This window comes from Colossoma macropomum, unplaced genomic scaffold (genome assembly GCF_904425465.1).
Source record: "Colossoma macropomum unplaced genomic scaffold, Colossoma_macropomum, whole genome shotgun sequence".
Classification (NCBI taxonomy): Eukaryota; Metazoa; Chordata; class Actinopteri; order Characiformes; family Serrasalmidae; genus Colossoma; species Colossoma macropomum.
In genome coordinates, this window is record NW_023494807.1 from 32,056,956 (window position 1) to 32,071,894 (window position 14,939).

Genomic DNA, 14,939 nt, shown 5'->3' on the forward strand with positions numbered 1-14,939 from the left:
AGTTAAAACTCTGTCATGCAAAGAAGAGACCATATATAAACAGGACCCAGAAACACTGCCGCCTTCTCTGGGCCTGAGCTCATTTATGATGGACTAAGGCGAAGTGGAAAAGTGTTATATATATTATATAGGGTTGAAATGATTTACACATCATTGCTTTCTGTTTTTATTTACCTCATGCACAACTTATTGACTTTTTTGGGAGCATAATCATAATTTTTAAAATACTATATTAACATGTGACCATATCAGCAAATCACAAGGGTGAAAAGAAGAGAGACATTTTCTGGAACATAGTAGTGCAAACACGCACCTTTATCCTCTCAATACAGGCCTCCACTCGAAGCTGCTGAACTGTCTTTCTTGCATGGGCTATGTTGTCTGACCTCGTCATCTTAGAAGACATTTTCAGCAACATAAACCTGTGAAACACAAACACAATTCATTACTCTTTATTCAGAGCCACAATTTAAAATAAATAAAATGAAAGGGCAGAAATTGTGCTGAGTCACAAATACAAGGACTCTCTATTATTGAGGACATTGAACAGTTTCTTTATATTGTGTTTATTTTGTATGTGCAGCACTGTACAAAGCTAAGGGACCACTTGGGTTTATTTAATTTCCAGTCAAAACAACTATTAAGTACAAGTTATTCATTTATCAGAGATATTTCTGAGGAGATTAGATATAAGATCATCCACTTGCATAAGTAAGGAGAAACTGGGACTCCTAACAACCACCTGGAAGACCTGGTAGACACCAAACCTGCCCCCATCAGATAAACAGCACTTAAAGTTTTCATCTCTGAGAGAGAGGAGAAAATCAAGCTGCTTCAGATCTGAAAACATCCACAGGTGTTTCTGTCCATCCTTCCACTGTGAGAAGACGACTCAGCGCTGTGGGTCTGAAAGGATGTGTAGCTGATCAAGAAGAACCTCACTGAGAAAAGGAGACGGACACATCAAACAAAGAAGCTGAACAATGGACTGACCACCCCAGAGTCCAGACCTCAACACCACTGAAAGTGTTTGATTACTTCAGAAAATGATCAACCAGCTTCTAAGACTGAACTTTGGAGGCGTGTCTGCAGATTCTTTGAGAAACTGAAAGTGAGTCTCCTGAAAAGAATGAAAGCTGTAGTAAAGATAAAGAGTGACTCACTGAACACTTGTGAGTAATTTTCTGTCAAAAATTTGTTTTCTGTAGCTGAAAAATGGATAACTTGTTCTTAATGGCTGTTCTGATTTGAAATCAAGTGAATTAAGGGTGGTCTCTGACTTCAGACAGCCCGTTGTATCGAAGTGTGAATGAGTGTTTCAGGGTGTGCTAGGCTGCATCCTGCCTCTGAACCTTAAAGAACAGGACATTTCTGACGCAGCACAAGAGGAGGTTGTGAAACGAAAGCCACCACATCCGACAAAGCTTTCTGAACCTTTTAAAGCACATGGCCCATGTTTCAGAGAAGTTAGGTAACCAGATGACCTGCGGTCACAAAGACAGAGACGCAGCTACAAAACAAAACGTCAAATGAACGGAAAGCAATCATGATACTAGGGCGGTCACTGTTGACTATATTAGTAATGGAGAATCCCATCATTCAGTACTGAGGATTGAGAGTTTTTAAAACTAGTCAAACAATAAAAAAATCAATGCATGCAGAGACTTTCAAAGATTCTGAAATAACTGTACAGAACAAACCTCATGCACCCCATTCTTCAGTGGTCAGGACCCCCATAGACCCTCACAGAGCAGGTACTATTTGGGTGGTGATCATTCTCAGCACTGCAGTAACACTGACGTGGTGGTGGTGTGTTGGTGTGTGTTGCGCTGGTCTGAGTGAATCAGACTCAGCAGTGCTGCTGGAGTTTTTAAACACCTCAGTGTCGCTGCTGGACTGAGAATAGTCCACCAACCAAAAATATCCAGCCAACAGCGTCCTGTGGGCAGCATCCTGTGACCACTGATGGACTAGAGGATGACCAGCACAAACTGTGCAGCAGCAGATGAGCTATCGTCTCTGACTTTACATCTACAAGGTGGACTGACAAGGTAGGAGTGTCTAATAGAGTGGACAGTGAGTGGACTCAGTGTTTAAAACTCCAGCAGCACTGCTGTGTCTGATCCACTCATACCAGCACAACACACACTAATACACCACTACCACGTCAGTGTTACTGCAGTGCTGAAAATGATCCACCACCCAAATAGTACCTGCTCTGTGAGGGTCAATGGGGGTCCTGACCACTGAAGAACAGGGTAAAAGGGGGCTAACAAAATATCAGAGAAACAGATGGACTACAGTCTGTAACTGTAGAACTACAAAGTGCACCTATATAGTAAGTGGAGCTGATAAAATGGACAATGAGCGCAGAAACAAGGAGGTGGTCATAATGTTATGCCTGATCAGTGTATGTGGTAAACAATGTATAGAAATGGCTGCAGCCATCAGGCTCTGTTTCTTTAAAATATGCACATATCATTTACAGCACTTGGCAGAGGCTCTTATCCAGAGCGACTTACAACTTGATCACTTTACACATGTAGGTGAAGGTGGTGTTAGGAGTCAATGACTCTTATTGGTTTAGTGTAGGGTTCTTGCTCAGGTGGGGGATTGAACCCCAGTCTACGGTGCAGAAGGCAGAGGTGTTACCCACAATACTACACCAACCAAACTGGTAACTGATCAACTAACCAGTAATAGAGTTTAACCTTTTTTCACAGCAGCCATAAAATGCTGTTCAGCAGTTTCGGAATTCCCTCAGTTCAGCTTTGAAAAAGTTCTTAAAAATATTCTAACTAAATTTTAAATTACATTATTTTATTTAATTGCATAAATAAAATATCCGACAAGCCAAATTCCAATTTGCCAGCAGAATGACCTCAAAGAGGAGTTAATTAAGCAAATTAAGTGACTGTGAAAGAAAATATCAAACATAAAATATTACAATATGCTACTTTTACAACAAGCAGCAGCCCCTCATCTCAAAAAGCTTTGAAAATAAGAAGACAGAGATTTCTCTAAAGCGTGACACATACATCAGTGGGCTGAGAACTAGGGCTGAACGATTTGGGGAAAACCCTAACCCTAGACTAAACGGATTTTACAACAGTGATTCATCTGTGGCACTGCAGATTAGTCCAAGACTAGCTCAACCTATGTCCTTAATCCTGTCCCTCAGATTATACAATTAAAATCTACATAAATATAATTACAGTGCTGTGCAAAAGTCTACAGAGCCCTGCTGGTGACATCACGTAAATAGAACTACATTATAACGTGTGGGAACGAGATCTTAATGCAAGGCCACGACTTAGTAAGGCGTGGGAAAGAGATAATTAAGCCTTAGCTACAGCTTAAAAAGAAATTATCTTGTGAAGTCGTGGCTACAACTCAATTAACTCGTTCCCACGCCTTACTAAGTCATGGCATAGCATTAGGATCTCGTTCCCACACGTTATTACGTAGTCTTATTACTCCGAGAAGGTCAGAGACCACCATTCATTTATTTAACTTCAAGCCAAAGTGGGCATTAAGTAAAACTTCATTTCTTCAAGAGGAGAAAAAGAAAATCTGCAAATCAAACAAAGAAGCTGCTGCTGTTCTCAGAACAATGGACTGACCACCCCAGAGTCCAGATCTCAGCACCACTGAATGTGTTTGATTACTTCAGAAAATGATCAACCAGCTTCTAAGACTGAACTTTGGAGGCGTGTCTGCAGATTCTTTGAGGAACTGAAAGTGAGTCTCCTGAAAAGAATGGAAGCTGTAGTAAAGCTGAAGAGCGACTCACTGAACACTTCTGATATTAGATTTAGTTGTTGAGGCTTCTGTGAAATAAGTTTTCTGCTTTTTTCTGGACTCTTGTGTTTAATGGCTGTTTTCACTGAAAATAAAGGTTTTGGATATTTGCACAGTGCTGTATAACAGATATCATCAGTTAGAATTTCAGCACCTTAAAACTGGTTTCAGTATCGGCCACAAAAAAGTTTGGGCCTTATTTCTTTTCTTGTAGAAATTGTTTCCTCCCTCGACTGAAAACACACACACACCTCAATCATACACTGCACTCCCTGTGTGTCTGTGTGTGTGTGTGTGTGTGTGTGTGTAATCATTACTGGACGAGCGTGAACGCGCAGTGCTTTACAGTAGCAGCAACGTCATTCGCTTTCTGAGCAACCAAACTAAACAAAGAGAGAGAGAGAAAAAAAGGAAACCACAATGCACTGCTCCTGTGCTGCTTCACTGTCTCCGTTGGCCATGCTAGACAAATCAGCGCCTATTATGGTTTGTGTACAACTGAGGTCAACCGTAATAGTATTACCAATAAAGGCTGGGTGATGTGGCAGAAATATATCAGGATACCAAATACGTATCATGATATTTGGCTTTTCTGAGATCTGCACAAACAAATGCCCCAGCAAAACTAATGAAAAACTATGATGTACAAACAATGTACTATTTAAGAAGCAGCAAGAGAAAGAAAATCAATTACATCCATGTGATCTTTCATTAACCCAGGGGTCGCAACCCAAATGTTAAGAAGAGACATTTCGTCCTTTCAGAAAAATTAAAACCACTTTGGGAGCCACAATATTTTATGTCCATTTTACCATCTTGGCAGTAAATATGTCTCAGTATGTGCTGATGTACTAGTATGGGCTAAAAAATATTATATATAAAAAAAAACAAAAAAAAAAACAAAAAAAAACGCAGACTTACTTGGCTCTGTTTTAAGCTTTAGCTCAGCTATAGCTGCTTTTCTCACATCTCCAGCAGGAAACTTTTCCACAAAAGTAGAACAGTTTTTTTGTAAAATGTCTCTCAACGTTTGATTTTTACCAGGCTGAAGTCGCTTCTCATTCACCAGCTTATTGTTTGAATTTTCCCGTTCCATCTTAAATGGTGCAGCAGGCATGTCATTCGTGAACGGGTTTAGGAGTTGACTCAAATTTATTTTTCTTTCCTCGTAAATTAAGACAAACTAAATCACAGGACCCCCTCCTGGATCTCCTGGGAACATCCCAGCTCTGCCCCCTCATTATACCCGACACCTGCTGCATGTTGTGTTAGTTTGCCTCTGTTTTCGTTCTTGTTGGTATTCATGTAACCTCTTAGCCACGTTTCCAAGAGTGCCTCATCAGTTCCTCTGTTCTTTGACTTCTTTTTGCCTTTGACTGCTGACTGATGTGCCTGCATTCTGCCCGTCTGCTTATCTTGTGATCCCTGTCTCTCAAAGTTAATTTGGTGAAAATAATTATCTACTGACTTAAATACATTTTTTTTAAACAACAAGCCAAATTAATTTTTTTGAAAAAGTTCTGAAAACATTTTTGAAATGCCGGCCAAAAGAGCCGACTGTCACTTGCTCAGAATGCTCATCACCAATTGATATTATGGACAAAGAAAAAAAACCTGATAATTTTCAAGATGAAGTTTCAAGATTTTCACACATTTAAGATTGTAACATTTTCGAACAAAATCTAGCAGCGAAATAAGACTATTACTACAACATCTGCAGAGCTTAAATACAACAAACATGATTATTATATTTAATGAAAATTAAGTAAAAATTACAGACGTGTACTGTGTGTGTCACAGAGATCATTAGGCCTCCTCTGAAGGCCTGCAAGGACCCGAGGGTTCCCCACTGGTCACATCACATAGATCCTAACCTTTTTTTTTGTTTTGGTTTTTTTTTTGTAATATGTAATTTTCCTCTTGAGTCGCTGCCTCAGGCTCCTGGGTCTGATGTAACAAGCAAAAGGTGTTTAATCCACAGAATTCATCTTCCTGTAAGGGAAAGCTGAGTGAAAAGAGAGTGTAAGGAAGCTATTACACCGCACAATGATAAAAACCAGGAACATCCCTGTCCATCCAGGAAGAGCTGCATAATGACATCCTTATTCCAGAACAGTCGGACAACAAGCTACAGCTGAGTTACACTCTACAGACACAGCCTGGAGGGTTTCTGGAGCTTCCTGCTGTTTGCAGACGCACAATAAAAGCATGTTTGATTAAGGGCAGCGTCAATTCAGGGATATCGTGTTAACAGCAACAATGCTTCCCAATTTCAATTCCAGTATAAAAGTGTAAACCTGTATATTACCGCAGTACGTTTATGGTGGAGGCTGTGTTTTGTTCTATATTCCAATTTAGAATCAATAAATAAAATTAATTTAGTGCTATAACCAAATATAATTCTCTGGGTTTGCTTAAAGCTACACTCTTAAAAATGATGGTTCTTCATGGTTCCTTAGTAAAGAAAATGATTCTATATAGAACCATGAACACTCAAAGAACCCTTTACATTATTAAAGATGGTTATAAATAGAACATTTCTGAGAAGGGTTCTATATAGCAAAAAAAGGGTTCTTCTATTGTGAAGATGTCAAGCTTGTAACAATAGGAGAGTCCTTTTTGGTGCTATATAGAACCCTCTGCATAGAACCATCTACAGCATATTCTGAAGAACCCTTTCACAATGCAAAGAACCCTTTCACGATGTAAAGGGTTCTTTATGTTTTCATGGTTCTATATAGAACCATTTACTTTACTAAAGAACCTTTAAAGAACCATCTTTTTTAAGTGTACACTGGGCAAGATCTGGGGATTTGGAGACCTCTCTGGTGGAAATTTGTAATTGCACGCAGATGCAGAAGAACAATTTGTAACATCAGTTGTGCTTCGGCCCCCTTCCTGTGCGGATGACTCTGCTGATTGAAAGAGAATTCGAAGAGGACTCAGTCTAAACTTGGTGAAGGAGCGTCTCTGAGGATGTGAGTGAATTATATACTGTTGTCATCACATCTTCATCAGGATGATGTTGATTCTGAGATCATTTGAGCCCTAAACATCGAGCCGGACCTCCTTTTTAAGCCTGTGCGTGTGACGTTAATTTGTAAAGACGTACGGTGTGGTGTGAAAACCTCCCGACCCGACACCTCTGACTTTTAAATGATCGTTTCAGTCTTTACAGGGTGACTCGCAGCAGTGCATGCTCACCATATTTTAGCCTGTTTTTATTCTCCTCTCTCAGTAACGACACTTCTTTCAGTTTTAACAAAAAATCTTACATAGTGCAGCTTTAAACATGAGTCATTTCCCCAATGTCACCATTTCCCTTAGCCATAAAGGGGACATTTTCTATTTTTCTGCATAATTAAAGAGTGGTTTGGTGTGAAATGGTTGATTGCAGAGACTCAGATTTCTTTACAGTGGTGGTGATAGGAACCAGGGGTTGACTACAACACAAATATAGACATTTTATTTACTATCCAGAACCACCAGTGAACCTACACGAGTCTTCTGAGTTTATATGGAATGTTCATGATGGTAAAATAGGAATGAATCTGAAAAAAATCATTTTTATTTTGGGGACTATTTTGCCTCACAACGCCCTGCATGTATCCCTCCACCATTAGCAGATTTAAAAACATGTTTTAGGCCAAACTCTTCTCAAAACTATCATAAACAGGCAGTGAATTCATAACCATTTCATGTAATAACTTTCTGTGAGGTAGCTTTTAGAGGTGGACGTCTGGTTCCTATCACCTAAGTATGTAAAATATGTAAACCAACCAAGGTCAAGTAAATTCAACGTAATTTTAGCAAAACTGTCTCTTTAAATGTGTTCGTAATACGTTTCCTTTGGCATCAGGAGAGTCTGGGACAAAAACAACCACCTGTTTCTTCTTCAGGACCAAATAAAGGTCTCATCATCTTCAGTGTTTACAGAAGTGATGGGATCAATAATCTCGTGCTACCAACAAACAGTGAATCCTGTATATTCAGATTCAAAATATCTCTGTTTACTGTAAACACCTGCAGTGCTGCTTTGTCAGGTCCAACTGTTGAAACTGTTGCGGCTCAGTAAAGTCTGCTGAGGTTTCAGCCTTTATGCTTTTGTTTATTAGACAGTTTCACACTATCAGCATCAACATGCCACCACACATCCAAAGCTCTCTGCCATGGGAAAGCTCAGTAGGGCTGATCCTCACCGTACAGGGGGGTCTAATCACAGAACAGTCACTGATATACATTTTCTACACAGTTTACAGCTCCACAACCCATTTAAAGGGCCCATACCCTGGAACACTAACCTCACTTTTCTAACATCAAAAAGTTTGATGCAGTTTGTAAACACTGTTAAAGTTTCTGTTCACGTCTCAATTCATAAAGTCATTTACATTTACAGCATTTGGAAGACGCTCTTATCCAGCGTAACATACAATTTTAATAATTTTACACAGGTAGGCGAAGGTAGTGTTAGGGGTCTTGCCCAATGACTCTTATTGGTTTAGTGTAGGGGGATTGAACCCCAGTCTACAGCATAGAAGGCAGAGGTGTTACCCACTACACCATACCAACCAACTCCACATATTGAACCAACTCCATACATATCCAAGTCCATATAGGGTAACTAAACTGCAAATATGGCCTGTTTTGAGTTCACTGTTTTTGTGATGTCACACAAACCATTTCATTTACATATACTGCCTATTCAACATACAACAGTTTAGCTCCGCCTACTTACACTGAAGTCAAAAGGAGTGCTTCAGCCCTGCTTTCTGAACAAGACACAAAACAGGACAGCCGATCAGAACAGAGCTCATTTACATATATCACTCTTAAAGGCACAGTAACAAAAAACAGCATTTTTAATTCTAAGGGATATAAAAGTTTGGAAAATGATCGTGTAAAATGAATTATGACAGTTTTTGGTATAGAAAAGCACACAAACATTATAAGTAAGTCAACAATGGGAGAATCAAAAGGTCCACAGGCCATCATTCAAGTTCAATCCACTGAAGAGTCATAATTGATTATAACCTATAAAGATGGACAAAAGGATGAAGTACATTCAAGCTTTCAGATGCGTGCTAGTGCTGTTTTTAGCTACACAATGTATGTTTGTCCTTTTTTAATGCCACAACATCAGAAATCTCACTAGCAGGACGATTTGAGATTACCTAAAGGGGAATTCATACATTTTTGAAAATATATGCATGAGTAAATGTTTAAGATGTAAACAGAGTCATTTAGAGTGGTTTGTTGTGAAATGGTTGATTGTAGAGACTCTAGAGATTGTAGAGATTGTAGATCTCTTTACAGTGGTGGTGATAGGAACCAGGGGTCGCCATGACTACAACAAAAATTAGGACATTTTATTTACTATCCAGAACCACCAGTGAACCTACACGAGTCTTCTGAGTTTATATGGAAAGTTAACGGTGGTAAAATAGGGATAATTCTAAAAAAAAAAAAGTTTTCTTTGTGGACTATGTAGCCTCACATCGCCCTACATGTATCCCTCCACCAAGAATGGATTTTAAAACGGATTTTATCCCAAAACCTTCTCAAAACTATTGTCAAACAATTAGTGTGTTTACATGCAATAATCCCATACCTGCAGAAAATCTGATTTTGTCAGTAATCGGATCAACACGTTTACATACACTTAAGTAATCAGATAATGGGGAAACTCTGGGTCTACATGAGTCAGACAGTAATCAGATTTCTGCTTTGCAACCAGCCAATAAACTCACAGAAGAAGACGTGACGTAAATGTAATGTAAAACTCAAAACTTCATTCCGCGGCTTTAACATCGCACCACTTTACCTGAAAATATGAACTTCCATCATTTAGAAAATGAAGAATATTTAAATCCTTCATTTCATCAAACATGTATTTGGTTTCAGCGTCGCTCTAAAAGTGTTTTGCTGCGTCTCGTGGCGATGCTGTTCGCTTATTTCTGGTACCGCCGTCTATTTTCACACATGCACAGACTAAGAAATCCGAAAGAAATCAGAGTAAGAGATACATGCACTGAGAGATCAGATTACTGAGCTAAAATCCAGCTCTCTAGATTTGTAGACCTTACTCCGATCTAAGAAATCGGAGTATGATGCTTACATGACCATTTGAATAGTGAGATAACTGCAGAAATCCGATTATGATCAGATTATTGTATGTAAACGCACTCGGTGTCTCAGACACAGGGTAGCGCAGTCATAGCCATTTCAGGTAATAACCTTCTGAGAGGGAGCTTTTATAGAGGTGTTAATCCCTTAAATGGCCAGGACTCATCGACGGGTCCAAAGTTTTATTACACACATCTATGACCTAAGAATAGCTCAGCAAGTCTGCACTGCAGCCCATGTAGTTACTCAGTATTAAGCCTAATTAATATGCAAAAGCCATTTTAACGGTTAAATTCTTCAGACGTCTGGTTCCTATCACCACCACTGTGAATAATTCTGACTTTAGCTTCCCTAGAATGGAGCATTTCACACCAAACCACCCTGAATGACTTTGTTGAAATATTTATATATCTTAATTACTTAATTATGCAGAAATTTTGAAAATCGGCGGTGAAAGTAACATACAAAGAACAGTTTCTGGTTCTGAAAATAGTGTGATAATTTTATAAAGGTGACATCTTCAACTGATTAAATCACTAATATTAATACAGAGCACAGGACATCTGTTTTGCTTTAAGATTGTAAGGGAAATACACAGAAACCTGAGGACTGTAAGTCCTGCTCAGCGTGCCAGGCATCTTGAAACCCCAGACGACAAGGCCAGCTTAAAGTCAAGCCACGTTACAGTTTCAGAGAAAACAAACAGCAGATGTAGCAGCCTATGGTATGAATTCTCAGTAACAATACACAAAACATTTCACTTCAGCTGCTTCCTCCACTGGCAGTTTATACACGTAGTTCCACAGAACAGATTAAGCCTTTGCTGTTAGTCGGAATAAATATGAGCTGCACTGCAGAACTGCACTAAACTTTCCACTGACGAAGAGCAGAATGAAGAACAGAAGAATGAATCTAGCATCAGGAATCAAAAATAGCCTTTATGTGCCAAGTACACAAACATACAGTGCTAAGTAAATGTCAGAGACCACCTTCCATTGAAGTAAATACAAGGGAAAACAGCAGAAAATCACACAGAAGCCTCAATAACTAAATATATCAGATGTGTTCAGTGAGTCACTCTCTACCTTTATTCCAGCTTCCACTCTTTTCAGGAGACTCACTTTCAGCTCCTCAAAGAATCTGCAGACACACCTCCAAAGTTTAGTCTTAGAAGCTGGTTGATCATTTTCTGAAGTGATCAAACACATTCAGTGGTGTTGAGGTCTGGACTCTGGGCTGGTCAGTCCATTGTTCAGCTTTTGTTTGATGTGTCCGTCTCCTTTTCTCAGTGAGGTTCTTCTTGACAGCTACACATCCTTTCAGACCCACAGCGCTGAGTCGTCTTCTCACAGTGGAAGGATGGACAGAAACACCTGTGGATGTTTTCAGATCTGAAGCAGCTTGATTTTCTCCTCTCTCTCAAAGATGAAAGCTTTAAGTGCTGTTTATCTGATAGGGGGGGGCAGTTTTGGTGTCGAGGTCTTCCAGGTGGTTGTTAGGAGCCCCATTGTCTCTGTAGCTCTTAATCTAAAACTGGAAAGTCCTGTTTTTTTCACTTTGACTTCCCTCTTTCTTATGCCAGTGGATTATCTTAAATCTAACCTCCTCAGAAATACTACCTGAAATATCAGTAGCTTGTACCTAATGGCTGTTTTGACTGTAAATTAAATAAATGAAATGGGCGGGGGGTGCTCTGATTTTTGAACAGAACTGTATGCAAAGAATTGTAAGGCAGTAACCTGAATAAATACAAATAATAATAATAATTGCTATTATTAAGGCAAGGCAAGTTCATTTATACAGCACCTTCACAGAACACTGCTGTCATTCAAAGTGCTTTAATTAAACAAAAACTAGTTAAAAATGATGGGTGAATCCCACAATATGATGCATAAATTAATTATTTTGTAATGAAAGAAGCTTAAATCAACATGAAGTGCAATGTGCACAGACTGAATAACTCAGTCAATTCACCGCAGCAGCAGCCTGAAATGCAGCTCAGCAGCTCAGGGAGTTTCCACTCATGTGCATGGTTCTGGCAAGTGCCTGACCATCATGAGTGCTTTTTTTTTAAGCCTCGTAACAATGACGGGCAGAAGTGAATGGGTGAGTGAGTGGACATTATTCACAGCACAGTTAGCACCAGGTTCGGGTGAAAGAGGAACATGCACAGCAACAAATTCAGATTTATTCCTCTGAAATCTTGAAAGAGGAAGCCTTTTAGAAATGGCAGAGCAAAAGGACTATAAAGGCTTAACTGGTGGTACTGTTTTTATTATTTTTTGCTAATGCTTTATTTGAACACATGCATCAAGTGGGCATTGAACAACATATTTACAAAGCAATAATGTACCGTATGCCAGTATTTTCAAGTTTACAAAGTCATTTTCACAGCAATAAAGTTTGTAAAGCAGAGGCCTCGATTAACACCTTGCAAATACTGGCATAAGCTGTTCATAGAGGGTAATGTATTTTATTTTTTTAATACACTACTCAGCACTTCTGCATTATCGAAACCCAAAAAAGTTAGGGCAGTAAGTGCAGGGCTAATAATAACAGGGGGCAGTAACTAGTGAACTCTGTTTGACCTGTATTCAAGCTGGTTTCCTGATACGTTTGATCTGCAGCGAGAAACTGTGAAACACTAAAAAGCTGTGACGCTGAAGTCAGTTTCTCATTCGCCAGCTTCTCGTTTGAATTTTTCCATTCCACCTTAAATGGTGCAGCGGTTATTCTGGTACCTCAGGCACCATTTAAGGTGGAACGGAAAAATTCCAACAAGAAGCTGGCGAATGAGAAGCGACGTCAGCCTTAGTCGAACGTTGAGAGACATTTTACAAGAAACTGTTCCACTTTTGCGGAAAGGTTTCCTGCTGGAGATGCGAGAAAAGCAGCTATAGCTGTGCTAAAGCTTAAAGCAGAGCAAAGTAAGTCTGCATTTTCATTTATATTTTTAGTCTGCACTTGTACATCAGCACATACTGAGACATATTTACCGAGATGGTAAAATGTTACTTCAATAAATGGACATGAAATGTGGCTCCCAAAGCAAGTTGATCTTTGTTGAAATGACAAAATGGCTCTTCCTAACATTTGGGTTGCCGATTCCTGGCCCAGAGGAAACAACGTCCATTATTTACATAAATATCATTCTGGACCATTATTTACATAAACTTGTCAGACCATGTTTCCACTCTGCATCAGTCCACTTCAGGTGAGCTGGAGCCCGGAGAAGTGTCTGTGCTTCTGGGCGTTGTTGAAATATGGCTACCGCTGTGCGTAGTACGGTCTTAACTATTTGTGAAAGCAGTGATGAACAGTGATTACTGCCAAACTATTCCCAAGCTCATGTGGTGATATCTTGAATGTTGTTCTGTAAATGTTGTATTGATCCCTGATGCATTTTTATGGCGAGCTCCAAACCATCCTTTCTTATAGCAGTGGTGGACAGTAACTAAGTAAACGTAATTTGTTACTGTACTTAAGTAGTTTTTTGTGTATCTGTACTTTAGTGAAGTTTTTCCATTTTGGGCGACTTTTTACTTTCACTCCACTACATTTCAAAGTCAAATATCTCACTTTTTACTCCACTACATTATGAGAAATCTGTCGTTCCTTTTGGTTTAGGTGTGTATAAAAACATAACATGTCAAAACGAAAGAATCGTGAAGCAAGAACACCAATCAGGGCTCAGCACACACTTTGTTTTGAGCTTGTTTTGACCTGTTGGTCATACCGACCCAGTGCAGCACACGGTTCAACATCAGTGCAGCAGCGTAAAATTTTGGGAGAGTCTATTCAACATAAATGATGAACTAACCTAACTTTGTGTAAATAGACCACAATATAGAAATATGTACTCATATGCAGTTGTGACTGACGTGTCTTTTTTCTGAATTTATACAAACACATTTCATTTTATAGTAAATTAGTTTTGTCTAGTTTATGTTTATGAACAGAGACCTACAGATGCAGTTTAGTAAAGGAAACTCATTTGTGAATCTGAGTTTAAAGTTTTTATTAAACTTAAACTTGTAACTAAGAAATACATCTTAAACTGAAACTTTGCTTGTTTGTAAAAAGTGATTTCAGAGCCACTCAGTTCTGCCTGATGGAAACTGTTCGCCTTCAGTGTTTTGTGCTTATGATAATTTTAATAGACATCAGCGTCACTAATTAATGACATTCTATTAAAAGACTGGTTTACCAAGAGTGACACTGGAGTATTTTCACCTAAAATGAGATGATAAGGCAAGAGTCTTGTTACAAAAATGATAATAATGATAATATATGATAATGGTAATATGTGATAATGATAAAACGATAAAATATGATAATGTGGTGCAGTCGTGGGCTGGAGGTTAAGGAACCACCCTTGCGACCAGCCTTGTTGCCGGTTCGATCCCCTCAGCTGACAGTACGTGACTGAAGTGCCCTTGAGCAAGGCACCTAACCCCCAACTGCTCCCCGGGCACCGTGGATAGGGCTGCCAAGTGTACTCACTGCCCCCTAGTGTGTGTGTTCACTAGTGTGTATGTGGTGTTTCACTGCACGGATGGGTTAAATGCGGAGGTCTGTGTTCAGACACAGTTGGCTAAAAAGGTTCATTTCATTTTCATTTTCATTAATAGGACATCAGAGCTATAATTAATCTATAAGCTATAATTAAGTAATTTTATTAAAGGGAGGAACTTCTACTTTTACTGGATTTTACCTTGAGTATCTCTACTTTAACTCAAGTACATGGTTTGTGTACTTCGTCCACCACTGTCTTATAGAGGCGTAGTCTTTTCCAGAATGCTTTCTTTATACCTAAGCATGAATGCATAACCTGCTTAAGATGCTTTTTTTCACAATGTTCCTGGTCTTAAATTGTCTTTGTTGGAAAATGATGCAGACATCAATTACAGAATAAATGTAGATTTACAAAAAGAAGCAGTTGTTGATCAGGCAAAACAACAATATCTCGTAACACAGGTTACAAATCACTGTTTTAATTTGCATTGTAAATACTA

At 39.1% G+C, this 14,939-nt stretch overlaps 1 protein-coding gene across 2 annotated transcripts in view; it reads right to left on the bottom strand.

Annotated features, from left to right (window-relative positions):
* gng12a (guanine nucleotide binding protein (G protein), gamma 12a) overlaps positions 1-14,939 on the bottom strand; it is a 62,365-nt gene that overhangs the window by 659 nt on the left and 46,767 nt on the right. For both annotated transcript variants that reach the window (XM_036556180.1, XM_036556179.1), the window contains exon 2: positions 314-422. In XM_036556180.1, coding sequence (XP_036412073.1) covers positions 314-418 — 105 coding nt within the window. In that variant the 5' untranslated portion in view covers positions 419-422. The remainder of the gene's footprint in view (positions 1-313; positions 423-14,939) is intronic.